Source organism: Limanda limanda, chromosome 17 (assembly GCF_963576545.1).
Source record: "Limanda limanda chromosome 17, fLimLim1.1, whole genome shotgun sequence".
In the NCBI taxonomy this organism is placed as follows: Eukaryota; Metazoa; Chordata; class Actinopteri; order Pleuronectiformes; family Pleuronectidae; genus Limanda; species Limanda limanda.
This window is the reverse complement of record NC_083652.1, coordinates 1,965,032-1,984,130: the sequence shown is the minus strand read 5'-3', so window position 1 is coordinate 1,984,130 and position 19,099 is coordinate 1,965,032. Positions and strand designations below refer to the sequence as shown.

Here is a 19,099-nt window from a genome sequence, read left to right as displayed (position 1 = left end):
TGACAATTACACATTATTTGCCAGTCTCAGCCGAAAGCATCAGCAATGAAACAGATGCTCACAGGCTTGAACGGCAAATGACAGTTGTAATGGATGAGAACTGAGGATTAAATTGCTGTTTCTAAATGGAGAGTGGGGCACTTATGCATTCATGTGTTTAAATGGATCTAAGCCCTTCCTGCCCTCTTTCACTTCTCTGTGGGTCAACAAGCAGCTGTAGGGGTAGTGGCATACAAATATTTAATCCCACCCATTTCTGTTGTGTGTCAATGTCATTTACGTTCATAATTGTGAGTTCAGTCAGACAACTCACTTTCATTTATTGCAGCAGTAGAACATGTTTAGTGTTTGGCGTCTAGGCTACAACTTAATCACCCGCCATATGATTACACAGGAATGATGGGAGTGATGAGCAAATACTTGTAACCGCCCGTCGGAGCCTACAGGTGGATGCTGGGGGGTGGAGTGGCTGAAGCAACTGTAGCACTACTGCAGCAGCAGTGTGAGAAAAGGGGATGATGGGAAATGTCTCTCTGCTTAAATAGACCACCTGATAAGGTGGGTGTGTATAATAGATGGTTGTTGAGAATGAGGTATGTCACATGATGTATGTCACATGATTGGAGCAGCGCAGCTCGAGTTGTCTGCCTGAACTAGCTCGCTGGCGTCGCTCCGTTTGTTATTTATAAACTGTAGACGATAATATTAAAACAGTGCAGACTTTGAATTAGGAAATCCCTGCAATTCAGAATATGATAAAGTACATCATAATTATCAGTAAGTCAGAATGAGAAGGAAATTATGAGATAATAATGTGAGAATTTATAATTGAATTTATGAGATATATAGATATTCAGTAAATTATCTGATTGTGAGTCGAAATTGTGAGAGAATAAGAAATTGAGATACCAAGTCAGTATTTTGTGAAATGTTCTCACTATCACTTTTTTTCCAAAGGGAAAGGCGCTTCAACAAGCTCTTAATTAAACAACAGCCACATGTTTGTAGTCCAACAGGCGGCTGCAGATGTGCGCAGATGTGCGCGGATGGAATCACTGGCACTCTTGCTGAGCCTTTTTGAATGTTTCGGGACGGTGGTTATGTAAGAGATTAAACGTGCGGTTGAAGGTGGAGACGGCAGGAGCGCACTGTCTGCTGCTGGTGGAATTAGAGGCTGCACACACTCACCATCATGTGGCTGAGAGCTGACGGCTGAAGGCTTCGGGAGCTCCAACAGACCCACCGTCTCCTCGGAGAAGCTCCATGCGTCAAAATGCCAACATTCTCCGTCATGTATAGAGGAGCAGTCATCATCAGCAGGTAACACAGCGGGGCTGGAGCAGGGGTGGGTGGGAGAGAGCCAGTTCAAGCTTCAGGCGACTTTAGCTCTGTGTTCAGTGTTTGGTGGCGTCGCTGGTGTTGTCCCTCGGTTTGTTGGAGCACAGGGGACACGGACACGTTAGGGTCGGTTCAACTGTTTGTGGAACCAAATAACGGTTTCAGCTATTTTGGCGCGCTGAGCAGGAGCCGCAACATGGTGCTGCAGTTATGTTGTGATTGAAAACGAAGATGCTCTGTGGTTAGAATAACTAGTTCTCCTTTGTGTGTGCGTGTGAGCTGGTGTGCGTATGTGTGTGTGTGGGTGCGTATGTGTTGAGGACAAACCTCTCCGTTTGTCGTTTATCGCGCTCGTGCGCCACGCGCTGAGACGCGTCTTGTGTTGACTTGTTTGTACAATCGAGGCCATTCTTTAGTCGAAAGTGTTTCATGTCTTTGCCTCACTGCTCCATCACAAAAGTTATTCAGACGATGGTCTTCCTCAGGTGAAGGGTTGTATTGTTGTAAAATCAGAAGAGCCCCCCCCCCCAATATTGAGGTTTTCTTGCTACACCTGCTCGACCAATCAGGAATCAGTCTCAGTTATCAATAGTGATGTCTCAGTCCGTTTTTATAGCTTTAACCAATTATTTTGGATGTACTTTACATTTTTAGTTTGGTCCTTGTCCCATCTGCTAACAGGGAGGAGGCAAAGTTCATGACCTATGCTGCAGCCAGCCATCGGAGGGCGATCATGATGTGTTGGCTTCACTTGTTGGAGCTGCCATGTCCCACCGTTATAAACACTTATTTGAGTAGATCAACACAAAATAATTTTTTTCTGAAAGCTCAGGATTCTAAATGATTTTGAACCTGCCCTGCTGAAATGGTTGGTAGTAACACCAGTGCACAGAGAGAATATATGAACTGTAACTGCTTTATGGCTCTTTCCATTGAGGTTTAAGAGGAAGCTTTGCAGAAGTTTTCTTTTCAAGAATTAAGGATGAAAGTTTAATTAAACTTAAACTTAATTAAAATTAACTATGCAAGTCATATTCACTATTCTGGTGTGGGTGTGTTTGTGTGGTGTAACCTCCTTGTTTCAGTGACAGGAAGGAAGCGTCAGGTTGTTACTGGTGAACCCTCTGCAGTTGAAATATTGATAACCCCCATTGCTGGGAGGACATTGGTCCGAATTCCCCACATGAATACAACAGTCTCCCCAATTTACTAAAAAGTGTTGTCAACATGTAACTTAGTGCTGGTTTATCCTTTTCATATTTTCTGTTTTATATGATATTTAATAGTGTTCAGTAGGAGCAAATGGATTTTCTTTAATTGCTACATTGAGCCAATGTTAGATAAGGAAAACTGCCCAAGATCAGAGTTGTCAGATCTTGAGCAGTATTGTTACAAAAGACTACAGTAATTTCTGCCAACCTCATCTTATAAGTGTACAGTCAAAAAGCTTTTTATTCGTTAATACATTTAAACAAATACATTTAAAAACATTTATGCTAATTTAACTGTTGTTGACTGCCTGTAGCACATATTGCTTGAAGTCTAGCCCACCACCAGGCATTTCGCACCTGCACCCAATAACTAAAATCCCATGTAACAGTATATTGGTTCAATTCTAAATATCTGAATATCTTTACACCATCTCAGTTAATTCATTAAATACAAATTGTATCTGTGAAAGGTTTATTTTGCATTCATCGTCTTGCAAAGACAAATTTGATGCATCCAGGCCCAGGTTTTAAAATGTGTGTGTGTGTGTGTATATAAATATAAATATTAAATATATATATATGTGTACATTTTTATAATTATAAGCACACAACATCAAACCAGTTAGTAGCTTTAGTGTTGTGCCTGATTAGTGTATACAAAGGCAGCCCTCCGTCATTTAATCCTCTTGCATGCACGGTGTAACAGCCTGAAGATTAAAGCTCAGCTCAGACTCTGTGCAGAGGAGGTCAGGATGACGAAGACGTCAAGCCAGGACTTAACAAGTCCTCTTACCTAAGTGACTAAACAATTTAATTGTCATTGCTTTCCAAAACAACCCTATTTTCTGATCGGATCCTGTGTCTGGGTAAGGAGCAAGACAGTGCCTGTCAGTGCACTTCAGACAAATGGTTACAATGGTCCCTTTAAAAAAACATTCACAAGCATGTTTTCAGTAGCTAAACAGCACAGATCTTTGATATAAGTTTTATCTTGTGAATTAATGAAATTGCTACATTTGACAACTATCTCTGGGCAAGGATTTATTACTGCTCTCTTGGATTATACTTCATTAGTTCCAAATAAAGCACCCAGGAAAATATACAAAATAAAATGTATGTAATTTAAATAGATGTTTAAATTAGGGCTGTCAAAAGATTAAAAAAAATTAACTAATTAATCTCACATTTTGAAATTCATTAATCGCGATTAATCGCGATTAAAAGTTTGTTTTTCTTCTAAAGACTAAATCTAATGAATTAACAAGAAATCACTTCAGACAGCCTGTATTTTATTTTTTCAAAGAGACTCAGGCCTATAACACCTACCTATAAAGTGGCAGCCATGTCGTTAAATATCATGTATGATAAATTGTGTAAAAAAAAATATTTAAAAACAACAGCTGAAAATATTCCCAATGTCCTTGGAAAAAATTACACTGCTTCTTTCTTCAGTGAAACATCCAGATTAGTAAAAGGTAAAAAAAAAGTGTATTTTAGACACCATTACGAATACGTATTCTCCACATAGGCTTGAGTGAAGAATACGTAGTTTACCCTCCACACCCGACATTGAGCGGAGCAAACTGCGGAGAAGTTCTTGAAGATGGATGACATTAAATTAATAATTGAAGTGGAGAAGTAGTACAGTGAGCTGTACGATCCTCGGCCGTGTTGTTTAAAGACAACATTAAAAAGGACAAATGCTGGGACACCGTTGCAGTTAATGACAAATATCAGCTGTATGTGTGATCACGGCGAGGAATCGCAGGATGACCGCCGCGGAGTTCAGCGTGTCCGGTGTGCAGCCTGGCCCTGGCGTGCTAGGGATCTACGCGACGCTTTCGTGTCCGGTGTGCAGCCGGCGTAGGACTACACAAACGAACATGCGCACAAACACACACACACAGTTCGAGGAAGTATAAAAAAATGCACATGAGAGGACGGAAAGAGTGGAGTTGCCTGTGTGACGGTCTCTGTTTTTACTGCTGCGTTCTTCATTCACTTCACTTGACTCAGGCTTAGTGAAACAGTTTAACTTTATTTTCTGTAACATATAACGGGACACAGTCACAGTTATCTACAAAAGAAAAGTTGCATATTACTAAACCAGTTTCATACACTAAAATAACCATTAGAAACTAACTAAAACACTAACAAACAGAGCGACACAACTCACTCAGACCGGGGGAAACTGCTTCTGAGATAATAAAGGGTGCGCTCCTACACTCTTCCCCAGAAGTTCCTGCTGTGGGCCTTCAAAATAAGACAGACACAGCAAAATAAAAGAAATATAGTTCAGCCAGCGCTGAGCCAGGGTGGCAGCGAGCAGACCCTTGTTTCGCTGGATCCGTTTGATCATCTCCAAGGCAGAATTCCACCGGGTGGCAACATCTTGAACTAGCAACTCTTCCTGCTGTCCTTGTGCAGTTTGCTGTGCTTTCATTCAGACGGGACTAATCATTTGACGGGCTGTGTTTGAAGGGCGACGCTGGCAGCTTGCTCAAGGAGCTGAATTTTCTTCCGCACACCGGATGTAAACAAAGCTGCGCTAACTGCGTTAAAATATTTTATCGCATTAATCTAGGTCACAATAATCTCATAGATTAACGCTTTAACTTTGACAGCCCTAGTTTAAATAGAATAATATGTCACAAAATCACACACACAGCAGCAGCAGCAGCAGCAGCACCACCACAAAACTGAATATATTTTCTCAAGTCAGAGCTCAGTGCTGGGTTGCTCTTATGTTAAAAATGTACACGGAACAGTGACATACTTTGGTTGTTTCTCCTCAAGTTTTCCATCTAGAGGTGTATATTTACAACTGACAGCCAGTGATGGCAGAGAGTGTCAACAAACAGACTCACAGTATCAATCCAGGGAATATGAAAACTGTCAAGGATTTTTACTTATGTCTCTCTGCGACAGCAGGCTCTTGTTTTCATGTGTTTGACTGGTCTGTTTTTTGAACCAGTGTTTGATATTTGTGCAAAACTAAATGACTACATATATTTATGACTAAAATGTTACATGCCTTACCCAACATTTTTTAATGCCAGCTAGGTACACAAAAATAGAAAAAAACCTTAGCAATGTTTTTGTAGCTGACATGGCACACCCATAAGTGTGACAACAGTATTCAGTCCAGGATAACAATGTTTCGATAGCCTCGCATATTCTTTAATTTAAGACTCTGATTTGCATAAATAAATGTCTGCAGTTCTATCCTGGTGTTCCATGATTGGCATATGGAAATGTTCTGTCAGTCTCCTTAGTGTGAGGCTCGCAGAATAAAGCATGTGGGGCAGACACAAGGCTCAGTATTTATCATCATGTTTTTTCCTCTCCTTTAATGTTTGTTTAATGATTTTTTGTGCATGTCAAAGTTCTGCTAAATTACAAAGGCCAAAGACTGTATTCTCTTCCAAAGTAGACTCTTCTTCTGAGAAGCCTGGAACGCCTCATTTGCATTCCTACCTTAGACCCTGTTCAGACCTGGTATAACATCTGTCCTGAGAGATCCGATCACTAGTGGACAGGGCTCATCTGATCTCCTCTCTGCCCTCTATATGCTAATAATCATCCATGGTAGGCCATTAAGACAAATAATGTTGGTTTTACCCAGTCTAAGTTTACAGATGTGTCTGTTGTGTGTGTGTGTGTGTGTGTGTGTGTGTGTGTGTGTGTGTGTGTGTGTGTGTGTGTGTGTGTGTGTGTGTGTGTGTGTGTGTGTGCGTCAATGAGAGCGAGATAGACAGAAAGATGATGAGCTGTGTCAAGAGGGACTGAATGAAAGGATATGTGTTGTTCAGTGTTAATATTGTTGGCAACTAACAGATCAACATATGGACTCTGACAAGAGTAAATATACATATAAGCTGTAGCAGGTCAGAGATGTTCTGCTAGATGTTTCTTCCAGTTAACAAGTTTTTTTTTCTCTCCACTGTCACCATAGTGCTTGCTCATTGTTGGAACTGTTGGGTTTCTCTTTACATTTTAAGGTTTTGACCTTCTATTTAAAGTGCCTTGAGATAATGTATATTATGATTTGGCGCTACACAAATAAAGAGAATTGAATTGAATGTTAGCTGAGTAGGCAATTCATTCATATGTGGCTCAGGAGACACGTTCACTCGGCGAAAATATGTTGGCCCTGTTGTCCCAGACCTCATTTAAATGACGCATTCAGACCTGTACTTAGTGCTGACTGCTTGTAATCACAAGTGATGGATGTTTAAACCATGTCTGAACAGGGTCTTATTATTTTCTGTAGAACATCTATGTCCTCATGTAAGACGTTAACATATCTACCTACCAACTAGTTTGGCCCCATTTTTACAACAGAACCATTCTTACCATGGCTATAGGTGCATATACACCTGATCAGGACATCAGGACGACAGAAAGTCTATAAATCTTCCACCGCAAACTTAAAACACACCTCTCACGACTATACCTTGAATAAAGTGTAAACTAATAATTTAGTAGCACTTAAATGGCACTTACTTATAGCACGTTGTAGTTTGGCTTTTTTGAAGAAAATTGTACTTTCTTGATACTTGTTGTTCTGGGTTTGTACCCTCATGGTTGAATGCAGTTATTGTAAGTTGCTTTGGATAAAGGCGTCAGCTAAATGAAATGTAATGTAATGTTATCTTGAAGCCAGAGAGTCTTGGCCTTTTGGAAGGTGGAGCCAAGGGCTAAAACTGAGCATTTCAGACAGAAAGGGAAGAATGAAAACCTGTTATTGAAGATCCCAAATTGAGAAAGATGAACCTGTAAATGGTAAAAAAATATTGGCATGTAACGTTTTCCTACACACTAAATAGAAGAGTCGGACAATAGCTTTAAGACCAGAGGGCTAAGTTAACTGTCAGTTTGTGTTGTACTTATTTTTCTTCTCTTTTTCTCTCTCCCTTCCTCTCCTCTCCAACTCCTTCATCCCTCCATCCCGCAAATAGGACACTCATGGGTCCATATGGAGTTGACCGAGCTGTTCATTCCATGGAGTTTACAGACTGTGAGAATGGCCTGGGTAAGTAATGTTGTTTTCATAGTTTGAAATGTCTTTCTGCCTCTTTTGCCTCACCTATTAGCTTACAGAAAATGCAGACACCTCTGTTCCTGCAAACACTGTGTCCTCTCCATCTCTTACACAATCTTTGCTCTGTAACTTTTTATGCAATTGTAGATTTTCATCCCCCTGTCCACAAAGGTCTGTGCAGACCCTTGGACAGAATCTCTGTGGCCATGTGGACTGTGTCCATTACAAGCTCTGCATATGTGCATGTGCTAGAACAGCAAACTGGAATCTTTTTTTGTCTTTATTTTTCTTTAAGCAGTCACACATTTAGGATTATTTTGTTGTTCAGCCAAACACAACATGGATCCCCTTCCCCCATGGCATTTAATACGTCTCAAAAGCTGTGCACATAGAAACCAGGGGCATGCATGTGATACAAGCACAAAAATCTGTATCTGTGAGCAAAAAGGATTTCTGCTTCATATGCATAACTGTGTTCCCTCAAAGCTGGGACTGCGTTTGATGAGCCCTCGTTTAACCCTCTCCACATGTTTACTACTGCTGGCCACTCACTTGTCATAAAATGTTGGACTTTACAATACAAGGCGGGGACTTCTGATTGGGCCCTTGGTCAACAATAACTTTTTTTTAAACTCTTCATGGCAATTGTGGACCTCTGCCCTGGCATATTTACTGTAGTCCCAATATGGATATTTAAAGTGTTTCTTTCCTATTAAATATTGAAACAGCCACTTACACTGTTTGAAGATTGTCATGCCTCTACACTGGTTGCACACAGTGGCCTAAAACTCCTTCCATGAGTTCATCCCACTCATTTCCTCAAATAAACATACAAATTATCAGTTGGACTCTGGGGTGAATGATTCGAATTTAGTGCTCAAAGGTCAAGGTGGCTATGACCTCAAAAAGCAAATATTTTTTTTCATGATATCTTGAGGGAATCCTTTCAAATTCACTAAATTCAGATTTGCATGCAGAGCTGAAATGCTCTGTCACAAAGATACTGTTTATCACAAACACACTTGTGGGTTTTTTTATGCAGCAGATTTTGAGACTAATTTGTGTTCTCGCATTTGCACTTTTGGTTGCCCACTTGCACGTCTGCAGCTGTTGGCATCCATGTTCGTACTGAAGAATGATACAAGTTTCACACACATACACTCCTGCTTACAATCTAAATGTTGAGCTGAAATGTGCTAAACAGCTCTGTACAGCAGCTGTGGTTCAGGAGGTAGAGTAGGATGTCCACTAACCAGAAGGTAGCCGCTTCAAACACAGTGTCCTTGGGCAAGATACTGCCCAGTGTATGAGTCGAAGTGTATAATAGAGAGAGAATGCTGCACACACATGCACTGTATGAATGTGTGTGTGAATGAGTAAATGCTATAAAGCTATATCATTGCAAACCATTGACCATTTACAGCTTCAGAATTGATGGCAATGATTTGTGGGCCCATCACTACAGGTGACACCTTTTACATTACACAGTCATATGATCCATTACAAACTTAATATTATTTAATGAAGCTGTAGTAAGTCCAGACCATAATCGGTCCTGCTCCTTTAATGTTGTCTGCTTTTATTCTAAAAGAGGGAAGCAGGTAACTCTTTGGTGAATGTATCTAGACACTGAAGTGAAGTTACTTTCTGTCGCTATTATTGTGTCATAAAACTATATTTTGTTGTTTGGGACAATTGATGGATCATTGTTGTTCACAATGGACTTTTCTTTTGCCTTGAGTCGTTTATAGCAGCTAATTTAGTTTGCGATAAGGGATCATGAAAAAAAGTGATGCCAACCATCTGGCATATCCTTTGTAGCTAAAACGTTCATTTATGTTACAAATCATGGACAAATCCTATTTCTCAGCTCAAAGTGACACCATGATGCATAGCCTTACAGCATCATTCTATCTGGCAATGGAGCCTGATTTTCAATAGCTGATACAACATAAGTCCTACTTTTAAAGGGATTTTCTCTGCAGAGGAGGTATCCTTGCTAAGTATCAGTGTTTTTGCCTGGGAGAGGAAGTGGGTCATGTGGTAAAGCCCTAACCCACTTAACACAGCTGGGTTAAGAATGCTGGAGCTGCTGTTGTTTTATCTGTGCTCCTCTTCCACGCCACCACTCTGCTGGAGCACGTGCCTACGCAAGGACAAACAGCTTATATGCATGCATGTAATTTAAGTCGCACTGCTGAAGGAGAGGTCTACACTGTGCAATGCAAATGCAAAATAATGCATTTAACTTCATTTATACTATTTTTTGAACTTGTTTTTGCTTATTTACGAGTTTCACTGAATAAAGTGTATGAGTTTTTCTGAGTTCCTAAGATGGGCTTCCCAGCATTCACTGAGGCAAAGATGTGTTCTGAATCATCTCAGATACAGTTGTGAAAGAATGCATTCCATTCCATTATTTGGGTTGCACTGTGACTGAGGAGATAAAGTGGGTCTACTTACCAGAAGGTCGGTGGTTTAAGTTTTCTTAACAAGATACTTGTCCCTAGATCTCTAAATTGCCCCTTACGGTCGTGCTGGTCCGGTGGGAGTGATGTGTGAGAAAGAAAGTGCTGCACATAGATGCACTGTATGAATGTATGGTGTAGATGGATGAATGGTAAACTGCACTGTAAAGAGCTTTGAGTAGTCATCAAGACTAGACAAGGGTTATATAAATACAGACTATTTGTATTGTAGTTATGTGCACTGTCAGTACCATCTTTCTGTTACTGTGTGTGTGTGTGCGTGTGCGTGTGCGTGTTTGTGTGTGCGTGTGCGTGTGCGTGTGCGTGTGCGTGTGTGTGTGTGTGTGTGTGTGTGTGCGAGTTTTTAAAATCAATTAATCTCTATATATTATCTTTTTTAATACATTTTTAGGACCAACTATTTCTTCATGCTCTGGGTAAAGTTTGAATCTCAAACATTAGGTGGAACTGTGAGTAGAGGCAGAGCAAACATTTCAGTTTGTCTGTATTCTACTGATTTGACCATCTTCTTTGGAAATAGTAGGAGGATTGGACACAACTGTAAGTTTTTTCATATAATGTGCGAGATTAGTTGAGCTTTCAATAATGAGGTCCTCCATGATTTATTATTGTACTGGTTGGGCAAGTTGCCAGACATGGATTAAACATTGAATGGTCCAAATTGAAAGCTCGTAATAATACACGTAATAATACAGAAAAGCCTGAAATTACAAACACCATATTCATAAAAACATTAGCCAAAGTGTGTGGTTCAAGGTAATTAAACCAACATTTCATACATGTAATGCACTATACTGCCAACGTACAGAATATATAATGCTTAACACAACCAATTTTTCATTCATACATCGACATTGACTTCACATATAATTTGCATTGCACATAAAGCTAAGAACAAGATAGGTGAATGAAGAAAGAATGTGATCGCTGTAAAGAGATAAAGATAATTGTCATGTTTTAGATTTAAATTCGAAAAAACTCAATGACTGTAACTGTGTTGACTGAGTTGTATACCCCCATTTAAACTCTGTATTAAAATGCATTTTGCGTAACCGGTTTGCAATTGGATACTACTTGACCGAATGACAGTAAGGCTGTAAATGCACCCAAGATGCACTGAGGACAGATTGTGATCAGATTGGCCACACTCCCTCTGGATATCTGGGTGGGAATATTAATCACATGTGACTGTCCAAACCAACCAAGGCTAGCAGCTATAGGCAGCTGAAAACATCAGCCAGCTAACACAGGAACCCCTCAGTATATGCTATTAAGAAACCTGTGGGTGGAGTGAAGACGAGACCAATCCAATAGCAAAAAAAACAATGTCATAGCTTCACCATAATATTTTCTAACCCTCTTTTTTGTTGTTGTTTTAGCGGATGGACGTTGTAACATGAGCTGGACAGAGATCAGTTCTCAATCAGAACGAGTGATGATTGATAAATAAGATGCAATATCAACTAACAAATTGAAATGTGGATATAATCAAATGTAAATTAAGAGGCTGTATCGTGCTAATTGTGTTGATAGTGACAAAAAAACATCTTCGCAATAATAATGCAGGTGATCAGTGTGCACGGCTGAACATTTGAAACATTTGAGTAATCATTGAAATCTCCCTAGATCTAGAGGAGTGAGTTTAAAATAAATGCTGGGGATGTCAATTTGATTCCTTCCTAACTTTATTAATTAAAGTTTAACGGTATAAGTAAAAAGCCATATGTCTTATGCATACGATATCATTTGCCACAGTTGCATTGAAACACCAATACACAGCAAGATAGATAAATAAAAAGAACACCACATAAAGTTACTCACAAAAACACTGAACTTTGAATTAATATTTCCAGGAATCTGAGTTGAACAGTGTGAAATCACATTTACTCCACAGGAACGTCTGAACTATGACCGGACAGCTGTGGCTGAAACCGGTGGTTTGATCCCCAGCACCTCCAGTCTGCATTCCAAAGTGTCCTTTGGCTGAGTGTCTCGTGTGTATGAATGGTGTGTGAGAAAAAGCGCTGCATATATAGACATAGTGTATGTATGTGTGTGTGAATTGAATTTGTGAATGGTACTTGTATTGTAAAGTGCTTTGAGTGATCTGAAACGTGTCATATAAATATAGTCCACTTACCATTCCGCCTACCATTTACATAATGTAGTACAAGGAGTGATGAGACGTATAGTGGCTGAAAGTGTGTGTGCGCTTGTGGGTGCGCGTGCACTTGTGTGTGCGCGCGTGTGCGTCTCAAGCAGCAGGTGACACACGAGAGAAGCAAATCAGCTTATTGTCGTCCAACTTGAGCATGTTCAAGTGTACACACTGTTCTGATACATAAAGTCTAAAGATCCCCAGTACATCTTAAGCCTTCACAGCTTTGGGAGGGGTGTGTCTGCTGTGCGCACTGTAGCTAACACTCCTCCTGCCTGTCCTACAACGAGGACAGCGCATGCTAATCTCTTTGTTATTGCAGCTGAAAGCTGTACCACCTCAGTGTGTGGGCAGAGGTTTTCATGGTGAAAATCATCTCCGTCACAGTTTTTTTTTGCCGACATGTTGGTAGAATTTCAGTCCAGAAATGGCTCCTTTTTGTTGTTTTTTGTGTCATTATTTAGTCACTGATCTTCTATCATCTGGTTTGCAATAAACCATTTTTAGAAGATACTGTGCCCTCCATCATTTAGAATTGTATCTTTACAAGGTCTGTGGAATATTTAATCCTTGGGCAGCATACATGCCCTTGACGCATTACGAGCAGGAAATAATCTGGGAAACAAAATGTGGAGCTGAATAAGAGGGGGAAAGGCACGTCTTTTTTATATTTGCTCCAGCTGCTTATACATTAGAATGATGTTTTTCTTATCTGATGACTGGGGGAGGAGAAAGCTTTGAGGCTGAACAAAAGAACAAGAAACTGTGTCCCTCAGAGAAGAGCAAGAAGGGAGGAAGGACTGAGAAGAGGAACTTTGTAACCCCATTTTTCCAACAGGCGATAATTAACATGCACCCCTTTGCTGCAGACCCAATTAATGTTGCCGTTTGGTCTCTGTGGTAACAGTCCAACGGCAGCCTGAAGCTGAAGAAGCCCTTATCTTATAGTTAAAAAAGGTAGACCACCGATGCTCCAGCGATTTCCTCGGGTTCACCTCAACAACAGTGATGGAAAATGTCTGAACGACTGTCAGAGATGTAGAGCAGATCAACCAAAAGACCTGAACATAACCTTAATACAAATAGGATTTGACCTAGTAAACAGACAGCTGAGTGTATTTTCGTACATGCAGATCTATTCAACAAAATATGCAAGAGTAGAGCTGCATGAAGCCACTGTAACTGTGCTGTAACCCCTAATGCACAGCGAATACACTTACCCTTAAGGTGTAACACTACAGCCAAAAACTATTTTGAGATCTTGGGCTGTTTTGCTTCGATGTTGCGTTTTATTTCAGACTAGTGGAAAGAAAACATATATATTTTTCTTAAAAAAGAATGTTGTCCTCATCCTGAACCAGGAATTTCTCATCAAGAAAAATGTCCACAGAATGAATAATTTCTCCGAATGAACAGTTATCTGTTCTGGACATGTATGCAAATTAGCAGATATTGAATAAGATGAAACCTTTTTAAAATCCATTCACACATCCATTATCTATTATTATTATTATCTAAGTACTGCAGGGGCTGCAGCCAATCCCAGCTGACAACAGGCAAGAGGCGGGGCACACCCTGGACAGGTTGCCAGCCTCGGCTGTAAACTGTGAAAATATTGAATAGGTGGAGAACTGTGTAGTTAACATGAAGTGTGATCATCTCAAAAGAAAATCCTTGTTTATTCTGTCATTTATCAGATGACGCTGGAGTCACAAGTCATGAATTGTTATTACAGAATCGTCTCTAGAGCAAAATGCAAAGCCCTGTAATGTCATTTAGCAGAAACATGTTGACCTGGTAAGTGTTTTTAGTGCCATGCTAATAAATTTATACTTCCAAACTTCCTCAATCACAGAGGACTAATGCTCGTTTCTAGAGAATGAACACGGTGACTTATATGACCCTTCCAACTCTTATGTCAGCGATACACCAATAAGATGGCAGCTGCTGCCGGGTGACCTTCCCCTCCTTTCTCTGATGTCACAATATTCAAAATCCCATCTGTACCAAGTTATTATTATTCATTTATGTGCACTAATTAGCACTTGTTCCATTCCAGCTTTTTGCTGTGGAAATACTGTCTGAAATGATGAAAAGGTCATGTGACCTAAAGGTGAAATAACTCTAACTGCCTGTATTATAGAATAGATAAGAGCTCAGTGAAACCTGAATTCTCAGATGACTTTATTCTATCATCTCCTGATATTTGTGCAAAGATACCATGGTAGTAAATTGACTATTGTACATGTTTGTTGCGTCCATGGCTGAGAGAAGGGAGAGTTTTATTATGGAATTAAATCTGGACAATGAGATCCAAATGTCGTTTCAATGAGCATTAAGCAAGAAAACAAAACTGAAAGTGATTTTTCTTCTCTCAACAGGAATTAAAGTGATCGGTGGAGTGAAGGAGGTCACTGGAGAGGAGTTTGGAGTCTACGTCAAACGGATTTTACCAGGTGGCCTTGCTTCAAGTGATGGTAAAAACAGAACCCTATACGTCCTCTTATGTATAGGGTATGGGGCAGCTGTGGCTGAGGGGTAGAGAGGTCGTCATCTAGCCTGACGGTCGGCAGTTCGATCCCCAGTCTTCCCCAACTGTCCTTGGGCAAGATGCTGAACCCCGAATTGCCCCTCATAGAACAACAAAGTGCAGCTAATAGATGAACTATATGAATGTGTGTGGGAATGGGTGAATGTAAAACTGTACTGTAAAGAGCTTTGAGTGGTCATCAAGACTAGAAAAGCGCTGTATAAATACAAACCAGTTACCATTTATCACAGTGTCACAGGTTTGCTTGTGTTACTTCAAGTTTTATTTTACTATCTAAACAAGAAGATGCATTTGGTCAAAATATTGTAACAAAACACCAAAAGATCTGTGATCAGGTCGCGGTGGCCGCAGGTCAGGCAAAGTAGTCCAGATGTTCCTCTCTCGAAAAAGGTTTTCCAGGCCCTTCTTATGGATCCTGAGAGACCAGACCAGATGAGGTATAGAATCTCTCCTGTTTGCTCTGAAGCTCTCCTTCAGGCCTCCAATGGAAGGTGCAGAAGAGGCAGTCTACTCACATGCAAATCAGTTTCCTCTTAAAAAATGTCATCAGTCCAAATCATGCTCTGTCTTCAATAAATCTTCTTTTGGTCATTTTAATTTTTATTCCACTTAATTCTGTGCTCTTTAAAATCTCAGCAGACAAGACCATGGGGTGTATCTCTCTCTCTCTCTCTCTCTCTCTCTCTCTCTCTCTCTCTCTCTCTCTCTCTCTCTCTCTCTCTCTTGAACTGGGAGAGGTGCTGGTTTAAGCTGGAGAATGGCTCAAGCTGTGACTCATGTTACTATTGTCTGTTGGAAAAATGCAGGGGACTGTGAGTTAAAGTCCCTGGTGTGTCTGACATGGTGGATGGATGCGCACTTATGGAGTTTGGTGCTTACAACGAATTTAGTTTCATATCACAGCAGAGCTCTTGGCAGTCCTCAGCCAGAAACCTGGCAACATAAGCATCACCCTTTTAAACATCTGCATATATTTTATCAGCACATATATTTATGTGGGATAAAGCAAATGAAACTGTTGCCATGTGTTCACATTTGACCTTGACTGAGCAGTTTTATTTCAAAGTGTAGTGAACATCAATGTCATATTGCTAAAATATTATGTGTTGTATAGTATTTCATGTGTGTCAATGATGTGCATGCCGTCAGAGTGAACAATATGATCCCCACACACTTAAGTCCTCAGCCAGAAACTAGGCTACATTTGCATCACTTTTTTACCCAAGTGCATGACTCTATTTTTCGTCAAAGCCAAGGAGTATGGGTCCTATCATTAATGCATCAGTCACACTGGAGCCTTGACAGCTTTAATATCTCATATTTATTTTTATGACAATTTGTACTTATATTGACTTGTGCTGTGTTTGACCTCTGACAGGAAACCTGATGCCAGGGGACCAGATCTTGGAGGTGAATGGAGACAGTTTAGTAGGAGTCACAAGCGAAAGGTAATCCTATACAATCTCTATGCTTAAATCCTTGTTTGAACCCCATGATTGACTGAGGTGATGATGTTACAAATATGTAAATTTATGTTTTGTCTCTGTTTGTCTCACAGAGCTGTGGATGTCCTTAGAGCAGCCTCCGCAACCAGTCACATGCGCCTTCTCATAGCCAGAGATGAGGAGGCAAAGTAAGGAGATGTCTGACACTGTACTCAAAATCCATATATGATCGTCAGGTTCGTTGTAGAGCTGGACCTAAATGCAGACAGGCTGTGCAAAACAGACTTTGCTGCAGGATTATGACGTAGGCCGGTGGACAATCCAATAATACATTTTAAATGTTTATATTACACTTAGTATTGTAACTTTTTGGTAAAAAAGCACTAATTGTACTATAACCAGTGTGGGTTAAGATAAGGTCAGTGTCAGCTGTCAGCATCACAGATCCCATCCTCTCTCCAAATCCATTTCAGACAACATGATCCTCAACTCTGAGATAATGACTACAAAGGTAGTGGTGGATTTGCATGTACGTATTCAAATGAGCAAGAGTGTGGCAAATGAACGTGTCAGGTTCTGCCTGTAAATCCTCAGTGAGGAGACTGTGACACAGGCGGGATTTACACTTCAGCTGTTAGAGAGGATACATGTCAGAAATGAGAAGTTACTAACGTAACAGCATTGTGAGATAGCCTGGATTTACTGGGTAGATCCCAGTGTGACTGTGGAGAAGTGCACACATGTGAGGGAAGTGGATGTCATGTGTTGTGTAGTTTTAAGGTGATCATTATTCTTGTGTAGTGCTGGATTTTCACAAAGTGGTGTCAGTGGTGAGGTATTCAACCCCGCCCCCTCCTCTTGACTTTGTGTTGCATGCAAAGGGAGAGACAGCAGACCCAGGGAGGGAGCTTAACCCAGTGCAGAGCTCCTGACAAGATGAGCCATGTGTGTTAATCTGTGCTCTGTGCTTTAACTACCCTGCAGCCTGGGGTAGAGGAGGAGGGGGGCGGCTGCCGGAGGGGCGGAGGAATCATGCCTTTCTGTCTGTTAATGCAAAACATTATATTATAGAATGTAATTGTTTTTGCTCGAAGCGATTTTTTCGTACACTCTAAATGCCCCAATGCCCACTCAAATATGACACAGATAGAAATGAATAAAATCAAATTACAGTGTCTTTATTTATTTTTTCAAATTAAATTTATAAAGCATCAATCAATCAAGTTTATTTGTTTAATTTGTATAGCCCACATTCACAAATCACAATTCATCTCATAGGGCTTTAACATGGTGTGACATCCTCTGTCCTTAACCCTCAACAAGAGTAAGGAAAAACTACTAAAAACCTTTTTAACAGGTAAAAATATGTAGAAACCTCAGAGAGAGCCACATGTGAGGGATCCCTCTCCCAGGACGGACAGAAGTGCAATAGATGTCAAGTGTAAGAAAACATCATCAGGATTAAAGTTTTTAGCAGCATCGATGAGGGTAAACATTTTTCAATACTATGTGTGAAGCAGTCCTGCTGCAAGCATAGTCTCTGGTCAGCAGCCAGCAAGATCACGATCCAGCTTCAGGATGGTGAAGATATTGTTGATCAAATGGTTCAGGGATTGGATTTGATTGCTCAAACGTGTGCATGATGACTTAGCAGTAAATCTCTGGGGAGTGGTATAGTGGGGGATACCACCTGCACTGCCACCTGCACTCCCTCACCTATATTGTTTTTAGTAGGCCAATGAATACATTTAACCTCATGACTTTTTTTGAAATGAAAGTTTAAAGCAAATGCCTCCCAAACTGCCACATCTGGCGGCACTAACCACAGGCTAATGAGACCACGAGCAGTTATATGGGTGGTATGAATGAGATCAAATCACGCTATAAAAAAACACCCAATTCAAGATAAGTCATTGAAATATGTTGATATCACAGAATGAGAAAAACATTTATGACACATATTTGACCACATATTCATGTTCCATGTGGCAAAATAATGGAAGTTTAAACAGAAATGTATTTTTTTTAATCTTAATTGGATCATGTTAATTTCAACAAGGATTTGTTTTTCTTCACAAACTCCTTTAGGTTGGATTTCATTTTCTGCCTGGCAGGCTCATGCCAAAGGACCTAACATGATATGAATGTAGGATGATAGTCTGTGTCACATGATCCTTATATAACTGAGCCATAGAAATAACCAAACTCATTGTGAAAATTCTCTGGATTATTTCCATTCACGTCAGTAAGAAATGAGTGGACCTGCCCTGCTAGTGGCACCTCTAACCCAGTCATCTGGTGCTGCTGGTTGCGAAAGAGCTGCAGCCCAGGGACGTCTTTTTATGCTGTCCAAGAACAATTTGTGCTCTTATTTACCATGGAGCCAATGTGACCGCTTATCATAATCTGCTTAGAAACAGCAAATTCAAATCAACATGCACAGGGGCTGTCATATTTTTGTGTTGTTGATAATAATTTTGGAGTAAATGGCTATTTCTACATTTTTTACAGAGTTTAATGTCTTCCAAATGTTATTGATGTAAATACCATTATTTAATCATTTTTCATTCTAAACCTCTTCTCTTCTAAACCTGCATGTTGAAAGGGGCTGTTTGCCCATTGTAATGTTGCTTGTAGCGTTCTTTCTGTTAACTGTTAAAGTGACATGCAGTAATTGAGCAGTGGCAAATAAAGACTTCTTGCAGGGCCGTAGTCACAGGCCCAGAACAATACTGTAATTCCCTTGCACAATAACTTGCGATGTTCAGAATCTTTTCACAGGAAAGTGACGGATAATCGCACTAAGTTCAGAATCCATATTCTTGTCCGGTTCCCTTAAAAATGGTCCTGATATCTTAGGGAA

At 40.3% G+C, this 19,099-nt stretch overlaps 1 protein-coding gene across 1 annotated transcript in view; it reads left to right on the top strand.

Moving 5' to 3' along the window:
• The window catches only part of si:dkeyp-72e1.9 (syntaxin-binding protein 4), a 66,949-nt gene that overhangs the window by 20,973 nt on the left and 26,877 nt on the right, over nucleotides 1–19,099 (top strand). Inside the window, exons 2-5 of the mRNA XM_061090476.1 lie at nucleotides 7,511–7,584; nucleotides 14,622–14,717; nucleotides 16,170–16,239; nucleotides 16,350–16,424. Coding sequence (XP_060946459.1) covers nucleotides 7,511–7,584; nucleotides 14,622–14,717; nucleotides 16,170–16,239; nucleotides 16,350–16,424 — 315 coding nt within the window. The remainder of the gene's footprint in view (nucleotides 1–7,510; nucleotides 7,585–14,621; nucleotides 14,718–16,169; nucleotides 16,240–16,349; nucleotides 16,425–19,099) is intronic.